Source organism: Drosophila biarmipes, chromosome 2R (genome assembly GCF_025231255.1).
Source record: "Drosophila biarmipes strain raj3 chromosome 2R, RU_DBia_V1.1, whole genome shotgun sequence".
In the NCBI taxonomy this organism is placed as follows: Eukaryota; Metazoa; Arthropoda; class Insecta; order Diptera; family Drosophilidae; genus Drosophila; species Drosophila biarmipes.
In genome coordinates, this window is record NC_066615.1 from 22941822 (window position 1) to 22954112 (window position 12291).

The following is a 12291-nucleotide window of genomic DNA, read 5'->3' on the forward strand; positions in this document are numbered from 1 at the left end:
TCTTTGCTCTGTGATAAGTAAATATATGCGAACGTTTCGAAAGCGAAAAGTATTTCTAGCTCATTTGCATTTCTGCAACGAGCGTCGCATTGCGGTCGCAAAGGCTAGCGAAAAAGGGCCCGCTTGAAATGCATTTCTGCCCGAAACCCATTCCGGAGACCCATCAACCCCAGATGGCGAAGTGTTGGGAAAAGGGCTGGGCTCGCAGGTGGGTGGGCTGCCCAATTGTTTATACCACACGTACAGCCCATAAATTTGCACACACAAATGCGTTGAGTATCTATCGAGCACTACATCATTATTTGCCAACTCGAGGTGCGCATTAATAATTATCGCCGGGATGAGGGCTCAACTTGAGGGAAGAGGACTTCTTGCGCCTGAATGCAGCTCTAAGCACTAAGTTAGAAGGACTGCTAAGAGAAAGCACTTTTTCGCATTAAATGTTGACCTGCCTAAGTAGTAGTGGTATAAAAACATCAATAATATTTCTAAAAATATACATAAATATACAAGCAAAGTAGTTCACAGGTAAAAAAGCCAGCCAAATATTTTTTCAATTTTAAAATTTGTTTCTCCCCAGATAAAATTGTTTAAGTGACGTCAAAAAATGACTCAGATAAGTTCAGATTCCTGGTGGCTGACATAAGAACAGCGACTCATCATCAGCATCACCACCCACTCTACCAACCCCTGCATACCCCTCCACGGGGGAGTCCTGCAGGGGCTGTCAAGTCAAGTTGGCCGCAACACGTTGCCCCTAATGATTTATCATCGCTCATGCCATCCTTACGCTTATGAGTGCAGCACGATGATGTTGATGCAGACGATAATGATGAGGAGGACGACGACGACGACGACGAGGACGGCACTGAGTGCTCAAGTGGTGCATCCTTTGCCATCCTTGGCGTTAATATCTGTTTAGCTGCACTCTGCCTCTGCATTTAAGCCAGCACTAATTTATGCAGAGTGACTTCTCGGCTTTTGGCTTAAACTGCCAGTGAGAGCGATGTGTGCATCTTCCGATTGCATTCGGTTCGATTTGATTGGCATCAGACGCCATTCAATTAAACACACAACACTTGTGGAGCATCGATTGCAAATCGTTTTATTGGTATTGGGTAGAATAATTGATTACTGAATCCATTATTTATTTTATAAAAATCAAATTTGTCGTGGAAATAGTTTAACATTATTTAAGCAAGCCTGGAGTTACAATTCTTTGTTTTTATTTGTACTAAAAAACGGAAATTATATTCCAAACTCTTCCATAGACCGCATAAATGTAAGTTGATGGCAAGATTGCAGATATGCTTTACCATCTAATCATTCCTTTATTCTAGTCAAATAGTTTAAAGATGGCAGATGGCGTGAATTTCACCATGGCTCCTTTTCCACCGGACGCCATAGAGTATTCGAGTACTGAGGCTGAACCCAAGAGCTCTGGAGCTGAAGACCCTTTGCCAAGTGTCTTGGTAACGGGCCTCTTGGTCCTGGGACTCATAGTTTGGCTTAGAATGATCTCCAAGTGGGTAACTGTCAAAAGAGGATTAGTAGAGCGAAATTCTAAGAAAGTTCTGGAAGGAAGGAAAACTCTTAGCAGAAGCCAACAACGTATCTATTGATTCTCGGGTTAATTGTATCGCAAAGCGCCCATTTATTTCAGCTTAATTTGTATCTATAAACAACTAACCACTGTTGCGAGGCGAATTCCCTAGTTTTATTCCATGGTTTCATCTTGAATGTTTCTCTATTCGAGTTATTGGCTTGAATTAAAAGTGCCCAGTTCGAGATCTAGACTTTTCATCTTCAAATTAAAGGCAATCAAGCGGAGTCCTGCCACCGTGGCGCTCGTCCTTTGGCTCTCCGGTCAGCTCCTTTGGCATCTTCTGTCCGGCAATGAAGACATTTTGAATAGCACAAAAACAAACAAGCGGCAACCAAATGCCAGCACTTGCCGCTGCCACCGTCCCCACTCTCTATTTTCCCGGCTTCCTTTGGTTTTCTTGGTTCCTGCTTCATCTTCGTCTTGGGTTTTTCTACACTGAAAAAATAACAGCCGAGATTATGTACTATTCACTGGTCAAATAGGGTTTTAAGCAGACCAATAAATATTTTACAAAATAGCTAATATTTTTTCAAAACTTGTATACAAATGTGAGCCGAAATAATGCTTGTTAAAAGTAGGGCAATGAAAATATACGATCAATTGAGCTGATTTAGCTTTTACTCTTTTGTCAGAATGTGGCATATAATACTTAATTTTATCTCTTATATTTATTTGATTATCTTTCTCTGTGTACAGCTGGGGTCTTAGCTCAGGTAAAAATAAATTGTAAATAATTCCGTTTATGCGGCATGCGAAGACAAAACACATAAAACTGCCAGCCAACCGAGCAGCCAGGCAGCCAACGAGCTGTGAGGGGTGGTGATGGGGGATGGGCGGTGGGCAGGGGGTGGTGCTTGGCCAGGTGAGAGGGGTGGCCAAAGGTGAACCCCAAGTGCTGTTAGAATTTACTACGCTCGAGGGGCGGGGCGGGCAGGCGGACAGGGGCAAAGACGGCGCTGCAGGTCATTTTCATGGCTGCCGTGGCATACGTAATTGAATAGCAGACAGCAGGAAGAAGGAACAAGAGCAGGGCGGGGAAACGGCTCCAAATATACCTCGCACTCGTTGGATTAATTTTTAATGAATTCTCTCCTTTAACCCGGCTCACTCCCATTCCCCGAGCCGTACCCATTCCATTCCCATTGCTGCGACGTCTTGCATTTAGACCGTCTTTATTTGCGGCAGCCAAGACAAATACACAATAAAGCGACGTGTGTGCGAGCCAGGATATAAAAACTTAAGTGAGATCGAGTAGAGGAGTGTGGAGTGGGGCCCGGGATACAGTGGGGCCGGCTCGCTTTAACAATTTCAGCCATTTAAGTTTGGCGTCAGTCGGCTGCTGCCTCATATGGAAATGCACAAACGTTGGAGGCAAGTGTTTTCGGGCCACAGGAATTATGAAAAATATGCCAGTTCACAGGGCCAACGGATGATGGAAGGGTGGGGGCTGCATTGCATGCACATGCAAGCGGATTAACATTTAAATTAAAAAAGCAAAGGCCGCAAAGTGCCAAGGCAAATAAACAAGTGGCGGAAGTAAACCCCTGTTAAGACTAGCAGATGCCTTGCAAAAAATAACAAGCTACTGATGAACATATAGAACTTGCTACCAGGAACATCGATTATCAAATAATAAACTATTATCTTGTCTAAGTAATGTGCTAAGCATGATATAAAACTACGAATTAAAAGGAAATAGTATAAGTTAAAATACGTCGGAAATTGCCTCATTTTTTTATACTTCCTATATTATATATTCACTATAGTAATATTATATAGCTCCGTATGCCCGAAAAGGGTAAGCCCTAGAAATTGCAGTGAAGGCAGAAGTTCCCAAAAGCTCGCTCTCCTTCCGCAGGACTCGCATTCTCTTTCGCGTTCCTGCTCTCAGTTGCAAAACAGCTGCTTGTCCTGTGGCATATTTCCGCTTTTGTTGTCCTTTATTATTGTTGTGGCAGCTGCTAAATTTTGGTTTATCCCCCGCATTTTTTTAGTCGCAGGAGTTACCTCTGTGAGTTGTAATCCGTTTACCAAAAAAGCCCCCATTTGTTGCCTACTTTTGAGGGCTGTTGCAAGGTGCAGTGAAGTCAAGTGGTCAAATATTAATTTCCGTAAAGTTTGTAACGAATCCAATTTAAGAATACATTTAATAGTTTTTTAAATATTTTTTTAATATAATGATATATTTTTTACATATTAAAACCAAAACAGGCGCAAAGCTGCAGCTGCATCAACCAGAAAGGCAGCTGTCGAAAGCTTGTGTTTATAGGGAAAGCTCTCGAGGAAAAGCTTTTGTAATGCAGTTTAGAGCGCAAACTGTGAGATATTTGAATCCTATAATTCGAGACAATAATGTGAAATAAATGGGATAAGCTGAAGTTGTCGTTGCTTTAAGGTAAGTCGGAGAAAAATCATTTTATTTCCCAGCCTTTAGTTGAAAATTTATATTAAAAGTGATTACGGAAAAATCATTCACAACAAAACGTGCTTGAACTCTAGTTGGAGAGGATTATTCTCCAAGCTGCATTAACACTAATTTTGCTTTTATTATAAGCACACTTTTTATTCAATTTATAGACGCAGCATTGCACCCATTTTATTGAAAAGTTATGGTTATTAATGGTGCCGTTGAATATATGCCAAAATATTCTACAATATTTTCGTATTGAAGCTATATATCAAATATGATTATTTGATGACCTTTCTGCCCCCAATGCTGGTGTTGCCACACTCGTTTCTGCAGCAAATTAGCATTTGTTCAGCCAACAACGAGAGTTCTGCTCCTCGGTGGCCGTAAACAAAATGTTGCAGCATTTAGAGCGCAAATAAAAATGGCAACGAGGAAAACAAGTTCTGCCTTCTTTCGCCTTTCTCCTTGGCCCTCCTTGGCACTTGGTTCACATTCTCAGATATTGCATAAATAATTTATGTAGTTATTTTTGTCTTTTGCCCTTCGCCGGGTTCCTTCCACAAATAGTTTCTCGAATGCGGATTCAATTTGCCAGGACCCGAGGTGGTTGGTCGCTTTGCCCTCCTCTTGAGCAGCACAAAATGCATATTTAAATCAAATAAAATTCCTTAGCTCGGAATTAAATGTTTAAAAATTTAAAAACTGACTTTCGCTGACTGGCACCTTCTTGCCAGCCATCATCTCACCTTCCCACCTTACCACGCCCTCGGGGAGTCGTTAATTTTTATCACATCTCCTTGATCCCGGCTCCTTGGCACTCTGTTTCTGTTTCTGACTGCATTCCACTCCGGAAAATGCATTGAGCACAGGGGCAGGTGTCTGCCCATTTCCTTGAGACGGCATTTCTTATTAAAGCCAAAAGGTCCTCCCAAAAGGACACGAAGAGGAAGTTCTGGATGGCGCAATGGTTAGAAGATGCAGTGGAAATTGGGTGAGGAGTGAACCGGCAGGGTTGTTAAATTGTACTCTAACAAGCAAGGATCCTTGATATTGAATAATTTTGGAAATCTCTCTGGGAGTAGGAAATAATACCTGTGTAGTTTTCTATAATTTATTTATCAGCTTGGGTTTTTAGAGAAGTTCATGTTATTTTAAAGTTGGCCTAGGCACTTATGTCGTTGCTACCCCTCGTGGTAAGGGTAGGTTTCGCATTGGGACGCGACATGCATAGCTAATGACCGAATCTTCGCCGTCTCTCTCTGTGGCTGTCGGAAAAGTAATAAAGCGTGGCCAACAAAGCGGACTCAAAGCGAAATTCGTCAGCAAAAGTAATGGAAATTGAAGGCATGCCCCAAAACGGGGGGCTGCAGCCCCGCAAAAGGCGAGGCGGAAACGGAAACCGCAAGCGGGTAAAAGACAAAAATGGCTGCCCGTCTATCCGGAGTGGCGGCCCCTCCTCCTAACTATCCGATGATTATGAATACGGTGGGGAACTGACCGCAGGCTGCAGTCTGCTAAGATCCGGGGGTCGTCGCCCCTCGAAGCCCGTGTCGCATATGTAAGCAGGCCACGTTGCAGTTCTTTGTTGTAAATTGGCAAATATGCAAATCAGACCCAGACGATCAACAGGAGACAGGAGGTCCTCCAGTGCCACCTCATCATCATCATCCGGGGCAGCTAGCTCGGGACTTCTTGGTGCCCAGTCTCCCGATTGCGGCTTGGATTTGTGGCTACTTGCGGTGGTGGTGGGGCGCGTGACCTGGAAGCGGAGCTCTTGGCCAGCCAACGGCCATAAAAAATAAAAACTGACAGCCACTTGAAGGCCAAAAGTTGGCCAAAAGCTCTTCCCGCTCGCTAATCGCTGGCATTTCAAACGCGCTCCGTAATCCTAATTGGCCAAAGTCGCCGACGAAAGGCTGAGAGTGCTAAAAGTTAGCAGTTGGCACTTTTTTAATGATTCGCAAATCCGGCTCTAAAGATGTAATAAATTTTGGGTTGAGCTCGAGGACCAAAAACACTTGAAATAAAATATGGCTGGTTAACACTGATCAGCAAAGTTGGGGGATACATAGAGGATTTTTAAAGTTAAAAAATATGAAAAGATGTGTAGCATCATTAAGTGATTAAATTCCTTCAATAAGTATTTTTGGCATGCACAATAAATATACACTTCCAGTACTTAAGAGAACAGTGGTAGATTAAGTTATTTTAAGATTGTTTTTATGGCTAATGAATAAATTACCAACGTGCATGAACAGAAATCATAAAATACATATAATATCAAAACTTAAACCAGTGTAAGAATATCAAAAAACAAGATCAGCACTATGGGGAAAAGGAAGCCAAATCATCCGGCTGGAGAAAGGCACAGGCCGCTGCAAAAGTTGGGAAAATATATAAAAATTAAAAAGTTGTAGCCGAAAAGCGTCGGCACCATTTCCAGACAGCGAAACCAGAGGCCACAGTAAAACTCGGCAGCAACCCAAATGAAATGGGAATGGGACCAAAACCAGTACCAGCAGCAAAACGAGAACGAGACCGAAACCAATAAAGCAAAACAAATCCACTTAAATGTGCCAAGTGACGACGGCCACAGCGAAAAAAGGCTAAGAGCCGGGGCACCGGCCAAAGTGACAAAGTTAAATTCGAAACTCATAAATTGGCTTATCCACTTAACTGTTAACGGGTTCTCTCTGGCCAGGACCAAGTTTCGCTGCCAAAAAAGAAGCCCGAAAACATGGTGGATGTAAAAACCGTTGGCTAATAATGGCGGCGGCCCAAAAAACGACACTCGCATCGATCAGGCCAAAAACTCGGACTCCGACTCGACGACCGCTTCATTTGGCAGGAAAGCCAGCCCCCTTTTCCCCCGTGGGTATTTTTCCGACCAACTTTTCGCATCATACTTCAATCAGCGTTAGTCACTGCCGCCGCATGTCCTTCAACTTTGCCGCTGCATCCAGTTGGAGTCCTTGCCCCGAGTCGCAGGACAATCGCAGCAGCCATCCTGATGGCTTTCTTGCGAGTCACAGGTTTTTCCTCCTTCTCCAGCGCCCAGGTGGATTCAAGATTGCACAGTTACATTACTTCATTTTTTGTTGATAGAAAATTATTGAAAAAGGAAAAATATAAAAAAATCTTTAAGACATTTTTATAAAAATACAAAATTTAAAATTAAATATACAAATCACTTTAATTCGTACATGTTAAAATAATCTTAATATATATCGTACATATTTTTATGTATTCTCTTTTACGGAGAGTAATAAAAATGTATAACGATTTAAAAGAAGCTATTTATATTTACCTCTTGTATTTATTTGTAATAATTAATAGCCATTATTCTTGGCAATATATTTATACAAAAATTGCAACGAAAGTACAAAATCGTTTCGATTTATTTTAAAGAACCCTTGAGTCAGCAAGGATGGCGACACATGCCGCACTTTTTACTTGGCTGCCACTTGCAACAAATTGCAGCTCATTAGTTGGAAATATTGCTGGAAAAGAATAAACGCTGAGACAAAAGCATAAAACAGAAATTGAAAGCGCAACGAAATTTTCCGCTTTACATTGCAAATGTCTTGCAGTAAAACAGTGGAATGAATTCACGCAAATTCTAATTAGCAGAGGGTAACAATTAACTTTTTATTTATTATGAAAATATTTACATAAAATTGTTGAATCTATAAAACTGGTGCTAAATACAAATTTTCTACCGGTCGTGAATCCGTAAAATTCCACGATGCTCCACTGTACAGGCAGCTGCAACTGATGCGAATTCCTTGCAAAAATTCCAGCAAGACGAGCGGCAAGAGTTGTGCCAAAAGTTGCAATAAAAATAAAACACACCTGGCGCCATTCGCATGAAAAAGGACTTTAAGGTGGCCGCAGGGGGCGTGGTCGGCGGAAAAACACAAATGTATGCGAGAGTATATGTATGCGTGGCTGAAGTGAATGAAATGTTTGCTGTGGAAATGACCGCTCGCCAACACACGGACACGGGCACACGCAAGGCGCATTTATGGCATAATTAATTAGAAATTATACGCGTTCTGCATGTGTAATTTGCATATTAGTCGGCCAGCAGGCGCCGAAAGAGATGGCAGACAGCTTTGCCGCGGCGAGTGCGAAAGAGACGGCGCCAGCATGCCCAAGCTGACGCTTCATTGCGGTCATAGAACATTCCATATTTGCTCTCCAGAGGAAGTCCTTTGGGTCCTGTTCCCCCTGCTCCCGCCCCTCTCTACGTGGTCCTCATTCTACTGCTGTCAGCAGTCAATTAAGAAGTATTTTTAAGCGACTTACCCAGTGGTCTATGGGGGCAGTGTAGTTTGGGCACAGAGCTGCCAAACTATATAAAAAGTGATTGAGAAGTACCCAAAAAGGTTTCGAGTTTAAAATTTTTTTAAAATGATTACATTGAAAACTAAGTTAAGAACTCTTAACATAGACAATTTCTCCTGGGACACCAGCAGTTGATTAAATTAAAATTAATATAGAAACATATTATATATTACTGTTTACCAATACGCTTAATAAATTTTATATTCATGAAACCCTTTTATGTTTTAGGTTTGGAAAATTTAATTATACAAATTATATACATACATAAGTATGATAAATAGGTTTAGTGATGTTTTGGAAAACCTTATTAGTTTCTGTAGAAAGGATGATACGAATCTCACACCACCTGAATGTGGGGAAACCTAAAGCCTTTATTTTCATTTTAAAATATTTCCCTAGTTTTAGGTCTGAGTCCTTATAATGAAATCTTTACAGCAGCTCTGTGTAATGAGTAATGGATGTTATGATATGTGTCTCGATAAAACTATAACAATAGTTTTCAATAATAGGCGAACCTCTCTCCACCAAACTGTGAAAGCCAAGTAGCCCCATTTCAACTCCATTTAATATGTTTCCCACTTAGAGGACTTAGTCCTCTATTAATAAAATCTTTGCGGATGATCTGAGCAATTCAAGTTGTAGCTCCACTAGTCTGACAAACAACTGAGGTCTTGTTGGATTCATTTCCTTGCAGGTTTGGGGATTGTTCCTCTTAACAATCCGAAAATCCGCAATGCAATTTTCCAGTTGTTCGCTTCACTTCGCTCGTTTGGCTTCACTTCGTGGAACTCGGCTTGACATTCTTCGCCGGAACTTAATGCCATTAAATGTTTGTGCTGATTCGGCAGAATCGGTTTCTATTATTCATAGATTACGCGCTGATAAATGTTCCCTGTCTTCCTCTGTCGTGTACTCTTTAAAGTGAAACAAATAAGTGACAAATGAAGGCAGCAATAAAAGCAGGACCCTGTCTCCTTGGGGAAAAACGTCTGAGCACTTTTTTTAATGGGGTTGAGGGCAAGTAAAGTTTATTTGATAGGCGCGTGTTTAATTTTCACCCCTGACACCTTGTGCTGTCGCCCTTCCGCTGTCCCGTCTCATAACTTATTTAACCCGAATGGCCAAAAATAACATTTGTGCCTGGCATAAGCAATTGCTTTAAAACGAAAGTCACTCGCACATCTTGAAAATTCCTGCGGCGTATTTTTTCGGCCCAGAAACAACGAGCGAAGAACTTGTTAATGGCCTTTGGCTACAACTGTCACAGCACGTAGTTCAGAGGGCGGGGAAATTCGGGGGAGTGGCCGAAAAACTTTTCATGTACAATGGTCCCGCAAAAATATTAATGCGCCCACCATGTCCAAGTTAGGCCCTAATCAACAAAATATCAACAGCCAATAAAGATATCATTCGTAAATAATTTATAAATTACCATAAATTAAAAACCGAAAGATTATTTGACAAATATGGTAATTAATTGAAATTAAAACGCCGAGCAGCAGGAGCAAATATTATTTATTATTTCCCGCCAAACTCTCTGCCAGATGACTTAGTTAGCCCTGCGCTAATGATGATAAAGTGTGCAGCGCCCCTCGCTTTTCCGACCCCGCCGACTTTTCCACACCCTCTCACCTGGCCGAACGAGACAAAGTTTCAAGTTATCAAAATACGAAACCCACAAAAATTACTAAGCCGGGGGGTAGGGTGGCAGAGAGCTGTGTCTAGACTGCTTACTTAATAATAATTTGCCAAACAGCAACAACTGCAAACGAACAAACAAGCCAGCACCAAAAGCATCTCATTTCGGGTGTTACTTGTAGGGAAAAACACTGAGAGAAAGAAGACGCGAAAGAATAAAAGATTTTAAGGAATACCTCTGGAGAAAATCTATGAAATTGCTGAAATCTACAGCTATATTTTGCTTATAAAAATAGTTGTATGGTGTTTTGTAACTTTGAATGTAACTATTTGGGAATTGGAAAGCATTTCCCTTTATAAAAATACTAACTTATACTCGTTGAACACATTTTAATGATTACTAGTACATATCGTACACAAAATCCACATCTTATTTAATCATAATTTTCCTCAATGCAGCAAGAAAGGCAAACGCGGCGTATACGCAATATTTGCTGTAACTTACACCAGCTCAAGTCGCCGGCGGAGGAGGGGAAACGGCTGATATGGCACATGGCTAAAAGAGAGCATGTCTTGCATTTAAAAAATATATCTGTGTATCTCGCCAACAGTGTCAGCCAATGCCACAGTGTTTGCTTGTGGGGGCTACAAGTTGATCAAATGGCCACCGGATGTGCGGCATAAAGATAGAAAGAAAGTCGGGCGAGGGGCATGGCGCAACCAGACAACCGGAAGGCAGCTCAAAATACTTTGGCCCAGCTTTTGTCACATTTTTGCAGGTTTTGCATAAGCCCGGCCAATTTCCATCTGGATTACAATTCATTCCTGTGGCTAAAGGCCAACTTTAAAGTGCGACAAAGGCGCCACCTAGCGGCCGGCCTGCGAGCGCATTAGAATGCCAAGAAGTTTCCACCGACGTGTGCGAGTTTCCTCTCCTTTCCTCTGCTTACTTCCCGCTTTCCCGCCCCTTTGCCACCCACAAACTCCGGCCAAAGCAAACCGGAAAAGATGATTAATTCAAAGTTATTAGAAACATGACTGAAATTTATAATGTCCAAAGATCAAGGAGCTAAGGATGGAGGAACTTCGGGGAAAGCCAACAGCGATGGAAAAAGGCTAGACTGAAAAAGAGGAATTCTGCAAGAAACCGAATAAGTTCAGAACGCAAATTGCAAGTCCTATTGGGTTGAAATTTAAAATTTTATTTTTTTTAGATAGGTAACTTTAAAAATTTTATTTATTTTTATAAAGAATTTAATTTATTAGAGTAAAATAAATGCCCCTGATCCAAATCATCATTATTTCGTTGGGGTTCGATATCCAATATTTAATTTTATCTTTATCAGAGAATAGCACCTCAGCCGCGAGTCCTTTAATTATTAATTTTTCCAGGATGGAACACAGCATTTTGTTAGCCACTTAAGTAAACTCTCTCACTCACACACCCAGAAGGTGGAAAACCAGCAGAATATCAAGTCAGAGAGAGAGAAAAACCGCAAAATGCGGTTGAGCTGCAGAACCATTAATTTGTTTGTTGCCTGTTTTAGCCCCCCGACAGGTCACGAATGTGGGGTGGGGGAGGCAGGGGTGGCTGGTATCCTTAGACAATTTGAAATTAATATTTAAATGGCTATGCAAATTCACTGGCAGCTGAAAATGAGCAAGTGCCTGTGGAAATTGCTGCGGTCGCCAAGGAAGGAAACTATTTTCAACTTCACTGAGCAGCAGCGTTTTCGCGTCTTTTCCGTTTTCTTTTCCCTCTATTTATTAGTTTTTTGTTCTTGATAAGCCAACCAATCAGAAATAAATGAATGCGGGGAGTAAAAGCGTAAGGAGAGTGCCTAGCAATGGCGTAAAAGAAGGAACAATTTTAAATAAATTAAAACACTAATAATAATTTTATTATTATTCCCCAATGCAATAAAACTATGTGAAAAACGAATACAATACTCATTGAAACTAAAAGATTTTTTCAAATGTTAAAGTTTCAAAGTTTTGTAAATAAAAAAATGTATAGACATTTCTTGTTAATTTTGTAAAACTAGTGGGTATATATTTTCAAAAATTGTTTTACTAAATGTAGTTAGTTTAAGTCACACATTTTAAATATTATTATTCTTCTTCTGTGGAATGAGGCTCAAATCATTTATCATGCTTTTCTCAAATATTTCATTATAATATCATTCTTACGAAACCAGCCGATCCAAAATTTCCCCTCTCTGAAAAGCGAGGAAATACTGGGAAGAGCCGGCTGAAAACCCACTCAACTGCTTTCCACTCGACATGAGCT

General features: G+C 41.1%; 1 protein-coding gene across 1 annotated transcript; it reads left to right on the forward strand.

The window, feature by feature from the left end:
• Positions 1-1144: 1144 nt before the first annotated feature.
• LOC108022406 (uncharacterized) lies at positions 1145-1707 on the forward strand. The gene is made up of 2 exons (XM_017091292.2): positions 1145-1282; positions 1341-1707. Exon 2 carries the CDS (start codon positions 1356-1358, stop codon positions 1620-1622), a length of 267 nt encoding a protein of 88 aa, XP_016946781.1. The 5' UTR covers positions 1145-1282; positions 1341-1355; the 3' UTR covers positions 1623-1707.
• The last annotated feature ends 10584 nt before the right edge of the window (positions 1708-12291 follow it).